This window comes from Musca domestica, unplaced genomic scaffold (assembly GCF_030504385.1).
Source record: "Musca domestica strain aabys unplaced genomic scaffold, Musca_domestica.polishedcontigs.V.1.1 69, whole genome shotgun sequence".
In the NCBI taxonomy this organism is placed as follows: Eukaryota; Metazoa; Arthropoda; class Insecta; order Diptera; family Muscidae; genus Musca; species Musca domestica.
Genome location: NW_026712380.1, coordinates 62,034 through 78,522, shown reverse-complemented (window position 1 = coordinate 78,522; position 16,489 = coordinate 62,034). Strand labels below are relative to the sequence as shown.

The 16,489-nt window shown below is 37.1% G+C and overlaps 5 protein-coding genes across 5 annotated transcripts in view; 4 read left to right on the top strand and 1 right to left on the bottom strand.

Annotated features, from left to right (window-relative positions):
• Positions 1-4,538: 4,538 nt before the first annotated feature.
• Positions 4,539-5,415, top strand: LOC131805990 (gametocyte-specific factor 1 homolog). The gene is made up of 2 exons (XM_059129830.1): positions 4,539-4,820; positions 4,874-5,415. Exons 1-2 carry the CDS (start codon positions 4,632-4,634, stop codon positions 5,213-5,215), a joined length of 531 nt encoding a protein of 176 aa, XP_058985813.1. The 5' UTR covers positions 4,539-4,631; the 3' UTR covers positions 5,216-5,415.
• A 2,923-nt stretch (positions 5,416-8,338) lies between these two features.
• On the top strand, positions 8,339-9,217 carry LOC131805992 (gametocyte-specific factor 1 homolog). The gene is made up of 2 exons (XM_059129833.1): positions 8,339-8,622; positions 8,676-9,217. Exons 1-2 carry the CDS (start codon positions 8,434-8,436, stop codon positions 9,015-9,017), a joined length of 531 nt encoding a protein of 176 aa, XP_058985816.1. The 5' UTR covers positions 8,339-8,433; the 3' UTR covers positions 9,018-9,217.
• Positions 9,218-11,056: 1,839 nt separating this feature from the next.
• Positions 11,057-12,358, top strand: LOC101890471 (protein snwA). Its single transcript, XM_005177484.4, has 2 exons — positions 11,057-11,339; positions 11,402-12,358. The coding sequence occupies exons 1-2, from the start codon at positions 11,166-11,168 to the stop codon at positions 12,224-12,226; spliced, it is 999 nt and encodes a 332-aa protein (XP_005177541.2). The 5' UTR covers positions 11,057-11,165; the 3' UTR covers positions 12,227-12,358.
• A 33-nt stretch (positions 12,359-12,391) lies between these two features.
• LOC131805996 (uncharacterized) lies at positions 12,392-13,949 on the bottom strand. Its single transcript, XM_059129839.1, has 4 exons — positions 13,700-13,949; positions 13,536-13,638; positions 12,834-13,289; positions 12,392-12,766 (listed from the first exon to the last, which is right to left on the bottom strand). Exons 1-4 carry the CDS (start codon positions 13,837-13,839, stop codon positions 12,404-12,406), a joined length of 1,062 nt encoding a protein of 353 aa, XP_058985822.1. The 5' UTR covers positions 13,840-13,949; the 3' UTR covers positions 12,392-12,403.
• A 296-nt stretch (positions 13,950-14,245) lies between these two features.
• LOC131805969 (N-glycosylase/DNA lyase-like) overlaps positions 14,246-16,489 on the top strand; it is a 29,804-nt gene continuing 27,560 nt past the window's right edge. Inside the window, exons 1-5 of the mRNA XM_059129777.1 lie at positions 14,246-14,502; positions 14,562-14,891; positions 15,771-15,888; positions 15,952-16,317; positions 16,384-16,488. Coding sequence (XP_058985760.1) covers positions 14,345-14,502; positions 14,562-14,891; positions 15,771-15,888; positions 15,952-16,317; positions 16,384-16,473 — 1,062 coding nt within the window. The 5' untranslated portion in view covers positions 14,246-14,344 and the 3' untranslated portion in view covers positions 16,474-16,488. The remainder of the gene's footprint in view (positions 14,503-14,561; positions 14,892-15,770; positions 15,889-15,951; positions 16,318-16,383; position 16,489) is intronic.

The window sequence follows — 16,489 nt, the reverse complement described above, 5'->3', positions numbered from 1 at the left end:
CCGTATTCTCTTGGTCCGAGCCGGGATCGAGACCAACCCCGGACCATGGTTCTGCTCCGTTTGTCGTAATCGCATCCACCACAGATCGGTTTCGGTGAGATGCAACGGATGCATGGAGTGGGTGCATTTCCGGAATTGTTCCGGCCTAAACCGGATACAGGAGTATAGCGATAGGGACTACATTGCTTCCTGCTGCGTCAATGTAGACCCCAGTGAGTCTTCATCTTCGGCGTCCTCATCGTCGTCGCAATATGAGACTCCCCCGCAATCTCCTCAACAGCAATCTACGCAGCAGCTGACGCCACACATTGCTGTTCAAGTTCCGGACAATGCATCATTTCTCCAATTTAATTGTGATGGTCTCAGAGGTAAGATCAATGAAATTGTAAGCTTTATGAGTCGGAAGAACATCAAGGTCGCAGCGATCCAGGAGACGAAGCTGAGTACCACCTGCAGGCTTCAAAGTTGTGATGGATACAACGTACTAAGGAAGGATCGCTCCAGAGGTGGAGGTGGAGGATTAGCGTTCCTATTGCACCACTCTGTCCAGTACAGACCTATCTCGCCTGAGCTTGACTCTAGTGACCCGTACATGGAATGTATGGGGGTAGCGGTCAAGTGTGGAACCGCCGAGGTAGAGGTGCTCAACGTGTACATTCCGCCGTTAAATAGCTGTGACCCACGTTATATGCCTAATATCAGTTCACTACTGGTAGGCAATAACCGTCTGGTGCTAGGGGATTTCAATGCCCATCATGAATTATGGCATTCCGTCCTAGGTAATGACCAGAGAGGCATGGCGCTGGCTGAGCAAATCGATAGCTCCACGTTTTGCACAGTGAATGAGGACGCGCCCACCAGAATAAGGGGAGACTGCCACAGTTCTCCGGACATATCCATCGTGTCCCCAGGTCTGACGAATGACGTAACTTGGCAATCAGTCATTTCTCTAGGCTCAGACCACCTCCCCATTATTATCGCCATCAATAGACCACCCGACTTCATCGACTCTGAACGCCGCACTTTCCTTAACCACGGGAAAGCTAATTGGCAAGAATTCAGAGAGTATACCAATCGCCGCTTCAGAGAACTGCCCAACCCATCTGATGTTCAGGTAGCAGATAGGTGTTTCCGGGACATCATCAAAGCTGCAGCCGCTCGCTATATACCTGCTGGTCGAATACCTGAAATAAGACCAAATTTCCCAGCAGAGGCAGCGGGATTAGCAAACGAGCGAGATGAGCTTCGCCGTACTAACCCTAATAACCCCAGAGTCAGGGAACTTACTCTGGAGGTAAACAGGTTAGTAGGTGAGCATAAGCGGAAAAAGTGGCTAGAACATCTGAAGCATTGCAACATCGGTACCGGAACGAGTAAATTGTGGGCAACGGTTAAGTCGCTTTCGAACCCTGGAAAAAAGGACGATCGGACATCTGCCTCATTTAACGGCGTAGAAGTGACAGATCCGAAGAGGTGCGCGTGTTATTTTAACCGGCAATTTGTAGAGCACCCCGAGAGTGACAGGGCGAAGAGAAGGATACTACGCCGTGTACGATCCCTTCCAGCCGAGGAGGTACCACCACAATTTACGTTGGCAGATGTTGCACAGGTCATCAGAAGCGCAAAGTCATCCAAAGCGCTTGGTCCTGACGGAATCTCAATGGTGATGTTGAAGCAACTGGATGAACCAGGAGTTGAGTATCTGACAAAGCTTCTCAATCTGTCGTTAGCCACCCTAGTAGTTCCCGATGCCTGGAAAATGGGCAGGGTGGTCCCGCTACTGAAGCCAGGCAAGGATGCCAGCAAAAGTGATTCATACAGGCCAATATCACTTTTGTCACCAGTAGCAAAGACGCTTGAGGCTTTACCCAGCATAAGAGAGTGTTTCCCAGTAGCCGATCATCAACACGGATTCCGAAAATTGCATAGCACAACAACAGCTTTACACGCCATTTCCACACATGTCAGTAGAGGTCTCAACCAGAACAGGCCGTGCGATAGAACAGTTATGGTGGCACTTGATTTATCAAAAGCCTTTGATACAGTCAATCATGCCACACTGTTCGAGGACATTGAACGCACCACCCTCCGGCCAAGTTTGAAACGTTGGATAGTAAACTACATGTGTGGACGCCAGTCGTACGTGGAATTCAGAAACAAGAAGTCGAGCATCCGTAGAGTTAAACAGGGAGTTCCCCAAGGTGGGGTGATATCTCCGGAACTGTTTAACCTCTACCTTTCTGAAATTCCACGCCCTCCAGACGGCATAGAGATTATTACGTACGCAGATGATTGTACGCTCGTGGCGTCCGGACCCATTATTGATGACATTTGCGATCGGTTGAACGCTTACCTTGTTGATCTTACCGCCTTTTTCACTGCGAGGAATATGAAGATATCCGCCACTAAGTCGACGGCCACACTTTTCACCACATGGACTGCGGAGATGGGGCTATCCTTGAATGTGCAGGTCGATGGTGCTATTATTCCGACCACCAACTACCCCAAGGTATTAGGGGTCACATTCGATAGCCTCTTTAAGTCGTCCGCGCATACCACAGCTATCTGCGACAAGACTAGAAGTAGGAACAAGGTCCTCAAGTCTCTGGCCGGCAGTACTTGGGGAGCTGATAAGGAGACCTTGTTGACCTCTTACAACGCGATAGGCCGGTCTGTGGTAAACTATGCGGCTCCAGTGTGGTCCGCTAACGTCAGTGCTACGCAGTGGAAAAATGTTCAGTCCTGCCAGAATGCCGCCCTTAGAACCGCAACAGGGTGCCTTCTCATGACACCCGTCGATCACCTACATGAGGAGGCGAAGGTCTTACCGGTGCGACAGCATAACAAAATGCTGTCAATGCAATACCTGCTTGGGTGTTATAGACAAAGCCATCCAAATCACCATCTTGTGGATAGGCAACCTCCGCCCAGGCACATTAGGAAAGACCTTCATGATCTAGAGAGAGAGGTACAGAGGTATAAGAGAGAGCCTCTAGATCAACAGGCCTATCAAGCGGGACTGAATAGTATTCACTCTAATGCGGTCTCAGAAGCCATTGAAGGATATAGAGTGAATACTGTGCTAGGAGACCATCCCCCTCCCGTCGCAGCTGAAGAACGAGAGCTGCCCCGACAAACCCGAGTAGTCTTGGCTCAATTACGATCCGGATGGTGCAGCCGCCTAAATTCCTACAACAACAACAACAACTGTATTTAGGGGTTATCTTTGTTCTACCTTCTGTAATTGTGCCATGGTCGTATCATTTCTATTGTTTTATTGGGAGTTTTAGGTGGAAATAAAAAAATTTCATAGAATTACAAACTTTTTCGTGATTTCCCTTAAAATAAAATGTCGTTACCTTATCAATTCTACCATGGATCATAAACAAGTTGGGAACTAAAGGAACTAGATGTGAAGCAGCTGCATCTTGTTCCGGTAGTTCCTTTCAATGAATGTTTTCATTGAACAGGCTTCTTCCACAACGACGCTACTCGGGCATAGAGTATATAAACACAAGAAACAATTTCAAAACTGACCTCGAATAAAAACAGATAAATTTCAAGATGATGTTCTTGAACGACGAGGACATGGTGGAATGTCCTTATAACAATTCACATAGAATGCTAAGGAAGCGTTTGCAGTCACATCTCCTGAAGTGTCGCATACTAATTTTGACATTACAAGCCAAACAAATAGACCTCTATGCTTGCAATTTTTCAAAATTTAGTTTACCTTGTCTTCATTGTACCACGCGATAACCGATGTTCCCTTAATGAAATCGAAAAAATTGCAAAAATAGACAATTTTTAGACATATTTAATATTCTCCATTCCCGTACTTTCTGAGCAAAGCAGCTCTCTCAGAGCGAAAATGTTACTAGTTTCACATTTAAATGACCTGTTGCAGAACCTGCAAGAATATACTAATTGTGTATTTTTTTCGTTATCATAGAGGAAAAATCGGTTATCGTAGTAAACACTTTTACACTCTTGCAATTTTGGAACATAGCAAAAATGTACGGGAATACAACAATAGGCCCTATATCTAGGAAATTGTGACATAAAAACTTTTGTAAAAAATGTCACCTGTAAAATTGTATAAGCGAAAAATTGTTCATAGATCTATTATCTATCACATGCTGTGTTTTAGAGCTACAAGAATGTAAAAGTTTTTACTATGATGCCCGATTTTTCCTTTATGATATCGAAAAAAATGCAAAACTAGAAGATTCTTGCAGGTTCTGGAAAAGACCAACCGTGGTGCAACTCTGTGAAGGAGTCTTATAGTCTCAAATAGACATTTAAATACGCAACATAATAATTTCAAATTATTGTTTTGTTTTAATTCAAAACAATACACAAAATGTGTATATATGAAAGAATAAGGGCACCATAAGAACAAAATTGTATTTATGGGGTAGCTTTGTTATACCTTTTGTTATTGTGCCATGAGAGCAACAATTCTGTGTTTCTTTAAACTTGCTGTGTGTCCAAGCCCCAAAAAAAGTTCATAGAGCTAAATTATTCGTAATTGGCAACACTACTTCTAATTTCTCTTGCTGCTTGCTGTATTTCTGCTCGGAGCTCGATTTCTGGAATTTGAGGATTTCAAAAAAGGACTCCCACTTACAATGAGTGTTCCTGAAAGTGCTGTTGGTTCCGAAACAGAGCTACTCCAGTGTCCGTATGAAATTTCCCATATGATTATGCGCAAACGTTTTCAAGTTCATTTGGTGCGCTGTCGCAAAAATCATCCCAAGGCCGAGGTAGTTACATGCCCCTTTAATGTTACTCATCGCGTGAACAAAGTAGAATTGGAGGTAAATTAAAACACATATATATTACACAGGGAATAAGATAATTTTCTTTTCAGTGGCATTTATCAAATTGTTTTGATCGTAAATCGTTTGAAAACTTCCGCAACCGTCCTGCACCTGTGGTCGGCCTGAGCTCTTCAATTGATCGCACTTTCTGTGAAAGTGATTCAACTCATCGTAGTTTGTGCACAAGCATTGCTAGTGATGTTACCATAGTAGGTGGCGAGTTCGTAGAATCATCCGAATCGTGGGACGATGATCCGCACGTTCCCAGCTATAATCCAACGGATTATATTAATAAAGCTGATGTTTTACGCTTGCCAGTTGGTATGACACCATCTGAAAGAAATGCATTTCGTTTGGCTGAACGAAAACGTCTACAGTCTTTAGCCAAGTAAGCTATAGTATATAATAGTTACTTATCCATACATTCAATCATTTTGTTTTTAATGAAGATGATGAATTTGTTTCGTTTTTTTATAATTTTAACTGTATATAATAAATGAATTGCATAATTTTAATTTAATCGCTTTTGTTTCGAGGATGTAATAAAACAATGAAACCTGGGTAAATCTCGTAGCCTAGAGTTTACTTTCAATATTCCTGTGTTTAAATTAGGAAAAAATGGGGCATGTTATAGCAATTCGTTGTGTAAAACCGAACTTTAGAAATCTTGAATGCTGACATCTAAGAAAAATTGCATCGGAACGCTAACAAAGTCTTATGGATGGTATAAATCTGCAATGATAGACTTAAAGGATGAGTTGAAGAAAAATGCGAAATACTGGAGAAGTTTTAGTAAAAACTGGGTTTTTTGGCAGATAAAAATTGAATTTTTTATAAACTTATAGCCCATAAACTTAGTAATAATATTTTGTCGGCCTATACATGTTTTTAAATTAAAAACAAATAGAACACAAAGCATATATTTTAGTGTATCCCTTGTGCAGTCCCATCTCTGATCGTGAAGGTTGGCAACACATTTTTCATGGAGTGGGAATTCTTAACCAAAAATCGATGTTTGCCGATATGTCAGTTAATATTGTCAAGTGAGGTACACACCATCGACCAAATTTGGAGTTGCTTTTGCAGATAAATTATTAGTTGTATCCATGATACAATAAGGAGGTAGAACAGCTTCGTAAAACTGCAGAAATACAGCCCTGAGGCTATGCCCGTTTCCTGTCAAAATTATTCAAAATTATAGGCAACAAGTTGTTTTCATTTATTTGATATTTTTTGTTCATTTCTAAAAAGAGTCAAATAACGCGAAAGATGAATGAAATGCCTGGATGTTCCCTCAAAAATATGATCCTAAGTGTTCAATCTTTCAATTCCTTGGTAAATCTCGTTAATATTATTAATACACACCCCGAAATTTAAGTTTCTTCCAATCATTGATTTTGAAAATATTTTGTTGTTATTTTTCAAAACAACAAATACATACACAAAATTGGCAGAAGTCGGGCACACTTAGAAAAAAATTGTAATCAGCTGGGAGCTCTACTCTACCTTTTTATTGTACCATGGTTGTATCCATGGTAGAAGAATATAGGTAGTCGCGACACAGCTGCTGGGACAATGAACTGTCAAACCAATTTTGGAATGGAAATTTTTGAATGAAAACTTATTAAAATTTGTTAAAAAACGCATATCATACTAACTCAAATTGACGTCGTATAAAAAAACATATAAAAATCTACTTATATTAAAAAAAAATACTAATGTAAGGATTAAGGTTATGATACATGTTAGGATTAAGGTTATGAGACATGCGCAGTTTGGCATGTAATATTTTGTAACATACCATAAAGAAAGAATATAATTCATTATAATCTGACGTACTTGATCGACGTTTTTCACCACCCAAGTAAAACAAATGTATTTATATGAGAGTTGCCCAAATGCGTCGGACGTACAAAATTTCAAAATTAAACATTTTCAACTTTGACAATTAAAACAATTCCTCTGTTCCAGAACCTGTAAGAATCTATAGGTTTGCCATTTTTCCGATATCATAAAGGGAAAACCCAAGTAAAAATAATGTATTTATATGAGAGTTGACCAAATGCGTCGGACGTGCAAAATTTCAAAATTAAACATTTTCAACTTTGACAATTGAAACAATTCCTCTGTTCCAGAACCTGCAAGAATCTATAGGTTTGCCATTTGCTTCACCAAAAGAAAACAACTGTATTTAGGGGTTATCTTTGTTCTACCTTCTGTAATTGTGCCATGGTCGTATCATTTCTATTGTTTTATTGGGAGTTTTAGGTGGAAATAAAAAAATTTCATAGAATTACAAACTTTTTCGTGATTTCCCTTAAAATAAAATGTCGTTACCTTATCAATTCTACCATGGATCATAAACAAGTTGGGAACTAAAGGAACTAGATGTGAAGCAGCAGCATCTTGTTCCGGTAGTTCCTTTCAATGAATGTTTTCATTGAACAGGCTTCTTCCACAACGACGCTACTCGGGCATAGAGTATATAAACACAAGAAACAATTTCAAAACTGACCTCGAATAAAAACAGATAAATTTCAAGATGATGTTCTTGAACGACGAGGACATGGTGGAATGTCCTTATAACAATTCACATAGAATGCTAAGGAAGCGTTTGCAGTCACATCTCCTGAAGTGTCGCATACTAATTTTGACATTACAAGCCAAACAAATAGACCTCTATGCTTGCAATTTTTCAAAATTTAGTTTACCTTGTCTTCATTGTACCACGCGATAACCGATGTTCCCTTAATGAAATCGAAAAAATTGCAAAAATAGACAATTTTTAGACATATTTAATATTCTCCATTCCCGTACTTTCTGAGCAAAGCAGCTCTCTCAGAGCGAAAATGTTACTAGTTTCACATTTAAATGACCTGTTGCAGAACCTGCAAGAATATACTAATTGTGTATTTTTTTCGTTATCATAGAGGAAAAATCGGTTATCGTAGTAAACACTTTTACACTCTTGCAATTTTGGAACATAGCAAAAATGTACGGGAATACAACAATAGGCCCTATATCTAGGAAATTGTGACATAAAAACTTTTGTAAAAAATGTCACCTGTAAAATTGTATAAGCGAAAAATTGTTCATAGATCTATTATCTATCACATGCTGTGTTTTAGAGCTACAAGAATGTAAAAGTTTTTACTATGATGCCCGATTTTTCCTTTATGATATCGAAAAAAATGCAAAACTAGAAGATTCTTGCAGGTTCTGGAAAAGACCAACCGTGGTGCAACTCTGTGAAGGAGTCTTATAGTCTCAAATAGACATTTAAATACGCAACATAATAATTTCAAATTATTGTTTTGTTTTAATTCAAAACAATACACAAAATGTGTATATATGAAAGAATAAGGGCACCATAAGAACAAAATTGTATTTATGGGGTAGCTTTGTTATACCTTTTGTTATTGTGCCATGAGAGCAACAATTCTGTGTTTCTTTAAACTTGCTGTGTGTCCAAGCCCCAAAAAAAAGTTCATAGAGCTAAATTATTCGTAATTGGCAACACTACTTCTAATTTCTCTTGCTGCTTGCTGTATTTCTGCTCGGAGCTCGATTTCTGGAATTTGAGGATTTCAAAAAAGGACTCCCACTTACAATGAGTGTTCCTGAAAGTGCTGTTGGTTCCGAAACAGAGCTACTCCAGTGTCCGTATGAAATTTCCCATATGATTATGCGCAAACGTTTTCAAGTTCATTTGGTGCGCTGTCGCAAAAATCATCCCAAGGCCGAGGTAGTTACATGCCCCTTTAATGTTACTCATCGCGTGAACAAAGTAGAATTGGAGGTAAATTAAAACACATATATATTACACAGGGAATAAGATAATTTTCTTTTCAGTGGCATTTATCAAATTGTTTTGATCGTAAATCGTTTGAAAACTTCCGCAACCGTCCTGCACCTGTGGTCGGCCTGAGCTCTTCAATTGATCGCACTTTCTGTGAAAGTGATTCAACTCATCGTAGTTTGTGCACAAGCATTGCTAGTGATGTTACCATAGTAGGTGGCGAGTTCGTAGAATCATCCGAATCGTGGGTCGATGATCCGCACGTTCCCAGCTATAATCCAACGGATTATATTAATAAAGCTGATGTTTTACGCTTGCCAGTTGGTATGACACCATCTGAAAGAAATGCATTTCGTTTGGCTGAACGAAAACGTCTACAGTCTTTAGCCAAGTAAGCTATAGTATATAATAGTTACTTATCCATACATTCAATCATTTTGTTTTTAATGAAGATGATGAATTTGTTTCGTTTTTTTATAATTTTAACTGTATATAATAAATGAATTGCATAATTTTAATTTAATCGCTTTTGTTTCGAGGATGTAATAAAACAATGAAACCTGGGTAAATCTCGTAGCCTAGAGTTTACTTTCAATATTCCTGTGTTTAAATTAGGAAAAAATGGGGCATGTTATAGCAATTCGTTGTGTAAAACCGAACTTTAGAAATCTTGAATGCTGACATCTAAGAAAAATTGCATCGGAACGCTAACAAAGTCTTATGGATGGTATAAATCTGCAATGATAGACTTAAAGGATGAGTTGAAGAAAAATGCGAAATACTGGAGAAGTTTTAGTAAAAACTGGGTTTTTTGGCAGATAAAAATTGAATTTTTTATAAACTTATAGCCCATAAACTTAGTAATAATATTTTGTCGGCCTATACATGTTTTTAAATTAAAAACAAATAGAACACAAAGCATATATTTTAGTGTATCCCTTGTGCAGTCCCATCTCTGATCGTGAAGGTTGGCAACACATTTTTCATGGAGTGGGAATTCTTAACCAAAAATCGATGTTTGCCGATATGTCAGTTAATATTGTCAAGTGAGGTACACACCATCGACCAAATTTGGACTTGCTTTAGCAGATAAATTATTAGTTGCATCCATGATACAATAAGGAGGTAGAACAGCTTCGTAAAACTGCAGAAATACAGCTCTGAGGCTATGCCCGTTTCCTGTCAAAATTATTCAAAATTATAGGCAACAAGTTGTTTTCATTTATTTGATATTTTTTGTTCATTTCTAAAAAGAGTCAAATAACGCGAAAGATGAATGAAATGCCTGGATGTTCTCTCAAAAATATGATCCTAAGTGTTCAATCTTTCAATTCCTTGGTAAATCTCGTTAATATTATTAATGCACACCCCGCAATTTAAGTTTCTTCCAATCATTGATTTTGAAAATATTTTGTTGTTATTTTTCAAAACAACAAATACATACACAAATTTGGCAGAAGTCGGGCACACTTAGAAAAAAATTGTAATCAGCTGGGAACTCTACCTTACCTTTTTATTGTACCATGGTTGTATCCATGGTAGAAGAATATAGATAGTCGCATCGACACAGCTGCTGGGACAATGAACTGTCAAACCAATTTTGGAATGGAAATTTTTGAATGAAAACTTATTAAAATTTGTTAAAAAACGCATATCATACTAACTCAAATTGACGTCGTATAAAAAAACATATAAAATCTACTTATATTAAAAAAAATACTAAGGTAAGGATTAAGGTTATGATACATGTTAGGATTGAGGTTATGATACATGCGCAGTTTGGCATGTAATATTTTGTAACATACCATAAAGAAAGAATATAATTCATTATAATCTGACGTACTTGATCGACGTTCACCACCCAAGTAAAACAAATGTATTTATATAAGAGTTGCCCAAATGCGTCGGACGTACAAAATTTCAAAATTAAACATTTTCAACTTTGACAATTAAAACAATTCCTCTGTTCCAGAACCTGCAAGAATCTATAGGTTTGCCATTTTTCCGATATCATAAAGGGAAAACCTAAGTAAAACGAATGTATTTATATGAGAGTTGCCCAAATGCGTCGGACGTACAAAATTTCAAAATTTTAACATTTTCAACTTTACAATTGAAACAATTCCTCTGTTCCAGAACCTGCAAGAATCTATAGGTTTGCCATTTGCTTCACCAAAAGAAAACAACTGTATTTAGGGGTTATCTTTGTTCTACCTTCTGTAATTGTGCCATGGTCGTATCATTTCTATTGTTTTATTGGGAGTTTTAGGTGGAAATAAAAAAATTTCATAGAATTACAAACTTTTTCGTGATTTCCCTTAAAATAAAATGTCGTTACCTTATCAATTCTACCATGGATCATAAACAAGTTGGGAACTAAAGGAACTAGATGCGAAGCAGCTGCATCTTGTTCCGGTAGTTCCTTTCAATGAATAGTTTCATTGAACAGGCTTCTCCTACAACGACGCTACTCGGGCATAGAGTACATAAACACAAGAAACAATTTCAAAACTGACCTCGAATAAAAACAGATAAATTTCAAGATGATGTTCTTGAACGACGAGGACATGGTGGAATGTCCTTATAATAATTCACATAGAATGCTAAGGAAGCGTTTGCAGTCTCATCTCCTGAAGTGTCGCATACATTATCCAAATGTTGAACTAAGGAAATGTCCGTTTAACTTATCCCATTTGATACCTGAACCAGAATTTACGGTAGTGTATTAACCACATGGATAATAATTGATTTTACTAAAAAAATACTTATTTTGTTAAAGCATCATGCCACAAACTGTCCAGATCGCAAATTAATAACTCAGTATAAATATGATGCCCCAGAGTCTGTAGAAGAGGAAGTGCCAAAACATACACCCATCGAAAGCGAAGAAAATTGGGATGAAACTGATGTACCCGATTACGATCCAAAGAAATATGTTGAAAATGCAACAGTCATACGATGTCCCCAAGGACCAACGCCATCCGAACGTAAGGAATTTATTAAAAAGGAACGTAAACGTTTGGGTGATGTTGATAGCGATGAGGATAACGACGACGAGAGCAGAAATTCTCAAAATGATGAGCGGTCTGAACGTTCTAGATCTCCGGATTTATTGTTTAGAAATAATTCGCCACAAACTCGGACCAATCGAGACAGTAGAATGTACAACTGTGATGATGATCCTTACTATAAGCGCAATGATGAAAGAAATCCACGACCTCAAAAATCTAGTAGAGACACACAAAGGAGCGATTACTATCATAATCAGCGACAAACTGATCGTTCACCACCATATACCTCTAGTAGAAATAATAGGTCAAATAACTATGACACAGATCGTTATTTTAGTAAAAATGGAAACTCTGCATCTTCTCGATCAAATCGAGACAGAGAAGATCGACATCGCAGAAGCAGATCTCGTTCACCAACACATTCAGCAAGGGAACGGTCGCCTGCAAGACCTTATAGAAGTGGCTCACATTTCCAATTTTCTAGAGATCGCTCTCCTTCGAGGAACTCAAAATATAATGGTTATAGCAACGAGTCTGATAGATATAAGAGTCGTTCGCCCTCGTATAATAGAAGACGGCATGACAATTTTTAAAATAATTCAGAAAGAGGATGTAGTTTTGAACTATTGGAACAATTATTTCACTTGTTGTTGTGTACAACTTTTGAAAAAAAAAATAGAAATTTTAGTTTTTTAAATTCTTATAGGCATGAAAATAAAATTGAATTAAATATGCTGAGAGCAAACAACGCAGTAAAGTTTATTTTCATTTTACTGTTCCTGATTTTGAAAATGTGTATTAATATCTGTCGTATATGTTTGCATTTCCACTGTTGACTGCGCACCGCTATCGGGTTGCTGTATGGTTATTTGATTTTGTCCATCCAAAAGGCTCATTAGAGTGTTTTGATTAACTATATTGACATTATTTGTCATACCAGATGTTCCCATAACGGTTGTGGCATTCGAAAAATCTTGCATACCTAAATTATTGCCATCTGATGTTGAAGGAATTTCAAAAATATTCATGAAATCACCCTCCTGGAATTCTTCCTTCTGCATACTCTGACTTTCTTTCATGAGTTTATCGTATTCTTGGAATACCCCATTGAATTCGGCAATTTCCATGCGATTCTAAAATAAAATTTAATAAATCATTAAATGTATATTGTTTTTATTGTGTTTTGTTGATCCAACATACCTTGGCGATTAAGTGATGCTTAAAATAGTTGTGGACCTGTGTCAACGAATTATTGGTCATTGAGTAGTATGCCTTTTCCAAATTTTTAACTTCAATGTCACGCTGTGTTTCCAATTTGGCATCGTTAGCATGAACTTCACGCACACTTTGTAATAAATTTCGCATAAATTCTTCGCAGGCATCTGCAAAAAGTACCAGTGCCGATTCTGCTGTGTCTGTAAAGCCAGCCACACGCATTTGACCACAAACGGCTTTACGCAATGATGCCCGACATATTTCTGATGTAACTTTGGGGTAATTTTGTGGAACTCCTTTGGCAAAATTTGTGTCTTGTGGAGGAACAAACCAAATTGGTTTTGTGAATTTATCATCTGAAACAAAATCTGCTACATTCTCTGGGGGGAAGTCTACTTCTGGTATCATTTGACAGGGGTTTAAAAGGTAATTTGATGAGCCCTGAAAAAAAGGCAAATTAGGAATTTCCTGTATTACAAGGACTGCTTTTTTCAATAAACTGCCAAATTAGTACAAATGTTTTACGCTTGTCCGAATTACCACCTATCTGCAGTTTTATATTTGACCTACATTTGTGCCAAAATTATAAGTAACAATTATACTGGACATGGTACACCAACCCCCATATGTACAATTGTCAGGATACGAAGACATATCCTGTATCTAACTTTAGTTTTTAATACATACCGATTTGTTGGAATATGTGTCAATCAATGACTGCAACATTTCGGTCTGTTTCATTACTTCAATGGTCTGGGTAACCAAGGGATTCTTTACTTTAACTGTTACACTGTAAATCATTAAAAAAATGATTATTCATTAATTTTTAAACAATATGTTCACTAACTTACTTTTTGTTTACTTCAACTGGTAATTGATTTTGTACTTCAGATAGCTTGACTCTTTTTGCACTGAGCGGCACAACTTTGTTCATATCATTCTGAGCAGGTTTTTCATCATCGCAAAACTCGCCCCATAAATTTCTAGGCATCTTCAAAATAAATTTACTTTATTATTTTTATTATCTAAATCGGTTTTTAATTTTGCACTGCTTTGCTGCAATTTTTTTGTTTACAAACAAAACATTCACCGTAGCTTGATATCATCCATATGAAAGAAGGGTTCTCGGCCAAACATCAATTTGCTTGCCACTTGTGTTTTTTATTATGTTGCTGTATAATATTTACAATATTTTGTTGTTGTGATTTTTTACACTATACTGCTGCAACGGTTAGTTTATAATTTATAAAAAAAAAAATACGGTAGTTAATTTGTCATATTGTTTTTTTTTATTGGGACAGCAATACAATCTTGCAATACACTTTGCAAAAAATCTTTAAAAGATAAAAACCTGACCACAGTAGACAATTCTTCAAAAACACATTTTCTGCATTCTGTTGAAAACATAAATAAGGCACCTCCAAATGACGACTTAACATGTGGCCATATGTCATACATTTAGACATGTTCATTCATTTATCTTATTGGCGCGACAAATGCTTTCAGTTTCATTCAAGTGCGTAGTTCGTCTTCAATTTGCCATCGTTCCAATTTACTATTACACAAAAAGGATGCATATCCATCAGGGACAAATTGCTGTAAATGAAAAGGAATTAAATTTGGATTTGACACTATTGGGAGGTCAGAGTTTTAGGTAAGTATTAAACAGCCTACATGATATAGCCAAGATATTTGAATATCTTTTTTCTTTAGATGGGAAAAGTTAGATGGTTCCGAATGTAAAACTACATATAAAGGAGTTGCATATAATGCATACTGGGAACTAACACAAGATCCCAAAAACTTGCATTACACAGTTCATGGCGATTCGAAAGGAAGCAGCGACGCTGATTTCTATGACAAATTATTGAAACGTTATTTGAGATTAGATTTTGACTTGAATGAAAATGTCAACGAGTGGCGTAAATTGCATCCGCACTTTGAAGAACTTTCAACAAAACTAAAGGCGGTACGTGTCCTGGATCAAGAGCCATTGGAGAATATACTGTCATTCATATGTAGCCAGAATAACAACATTAAGAGGTAGATATCATATAATATCATCGTCGTTTACATTAAAAAGGCTCCTGCAATCGTATCTTCCACTTGTTGAACTTGGCCAGAGACAGAAGTTCTCTTCGGTGATCTAAGTTAAAAAATATTGCCAATTCAGTTTTGGTCTTAGATAATTTAATGGGTTCCATTGGAATAAGAAGCATTTTATCGACAAAACCTTTTTTCTTATTAACTGTATGTATAAGGAATTCATCTTATAGCCCAATAGTTTTACAAAAGGAACTGTTTCTGTGTGAAAATACGATAATGAATGTAAAGGAAAAACAGCATTCCAAATGAGTTTTTTTCATATTTTCTTATTCGATATGTAATATTGAAACAGGCTCTTAGATTAAACATTTGGGCTAGAGATATCAGCAGTTTCCTCATGGAGCAAATTAATTGTTGATTTTGTAACAGCCCTACTGTTGCTACAGTATGGACAGGCCCCTGGGCGAACGGAAAATATTTTGTTGATGAAGGCCCCTACAAAACATTTTATGTTCTTTATCTTTTAGTCATTAAAGACAACATATATCTTAGATCAGTGCATGTATTTGATATGATTTGACAACCCACATGTTGCTTTTGTCTCTAAATAATAATGCCTCCTGTTTTCCGTAATTTTGGGTTCGAAGTGACTATTAACTCAATATGGTATTTGGCTATCAAAATTCTACTTTTCTTGTTGTATTTGCCAGTACTATAAGCTGAAATTTTAAATTCCGAGTTCTTTAGAGATACAAAGTTTCGTTGTACAAATTATTTCATTTTTTTGGTTGGTGGTTATAAAAAATGTAGACCTTTCGAACCCAACCCTATTTTCCTTGTTAATCATATAGAAATATATTTTCTCCTTTATTTCAGGATATCGACTATGATCGAGTGGCTCTGTTCGAAATATGGCAATAAGATTGGACACTTTCATTCCAAAGATGTATACACATTTCCGTCCCTAGAGTCCTTGGTGGAACATCAAGATGAGGTAATCCTTTTTCAATAATAAATAAATTCAATAATGTATTAATGTACTCTTTTTCCTTTTCAGTTGGAAGTCCAATTACGCCAAGCCAAATTTGGATATCGAGCTAAATTCATAGCTCAATCTGTAGCGAAAATAAATGAATTCGGTGGTACAAAATGGTTTGAAAATCTACGAAAATTGTCGTACCATGAAGCTCGCACAGAATTAGTGAAATTGCCTGGTATAGGATTTAAAGTGGCCGATTGTATTTGCCTTATGTCGTTGAATCACTTGGAGTCGGTACCAATTGATACGCATATTTTCAAAATTGCCCAAAGTGTATATATGCCACAATTAAAGAATGTCAAAGCCGTTACTCCTAAGATCTACGAAGAAATTGCGGAGAACTTTCGAAATATTTATGGACCCTATGCTGGATGGACGCAGGCGGTTTGTGACATACATTTTCAAAATAAATTCTTTTTATATTTAAGGCTTTTTTAATTCATTTTCTAGGTCTTATTCTGCTCCGAATTGCAACAATTCCAAACAGAAAAGGGTGTTGAAAAATCGCCGAGCAAAACCAACAAGAAACGAAAGAAGTGATGTACAATATGATTTG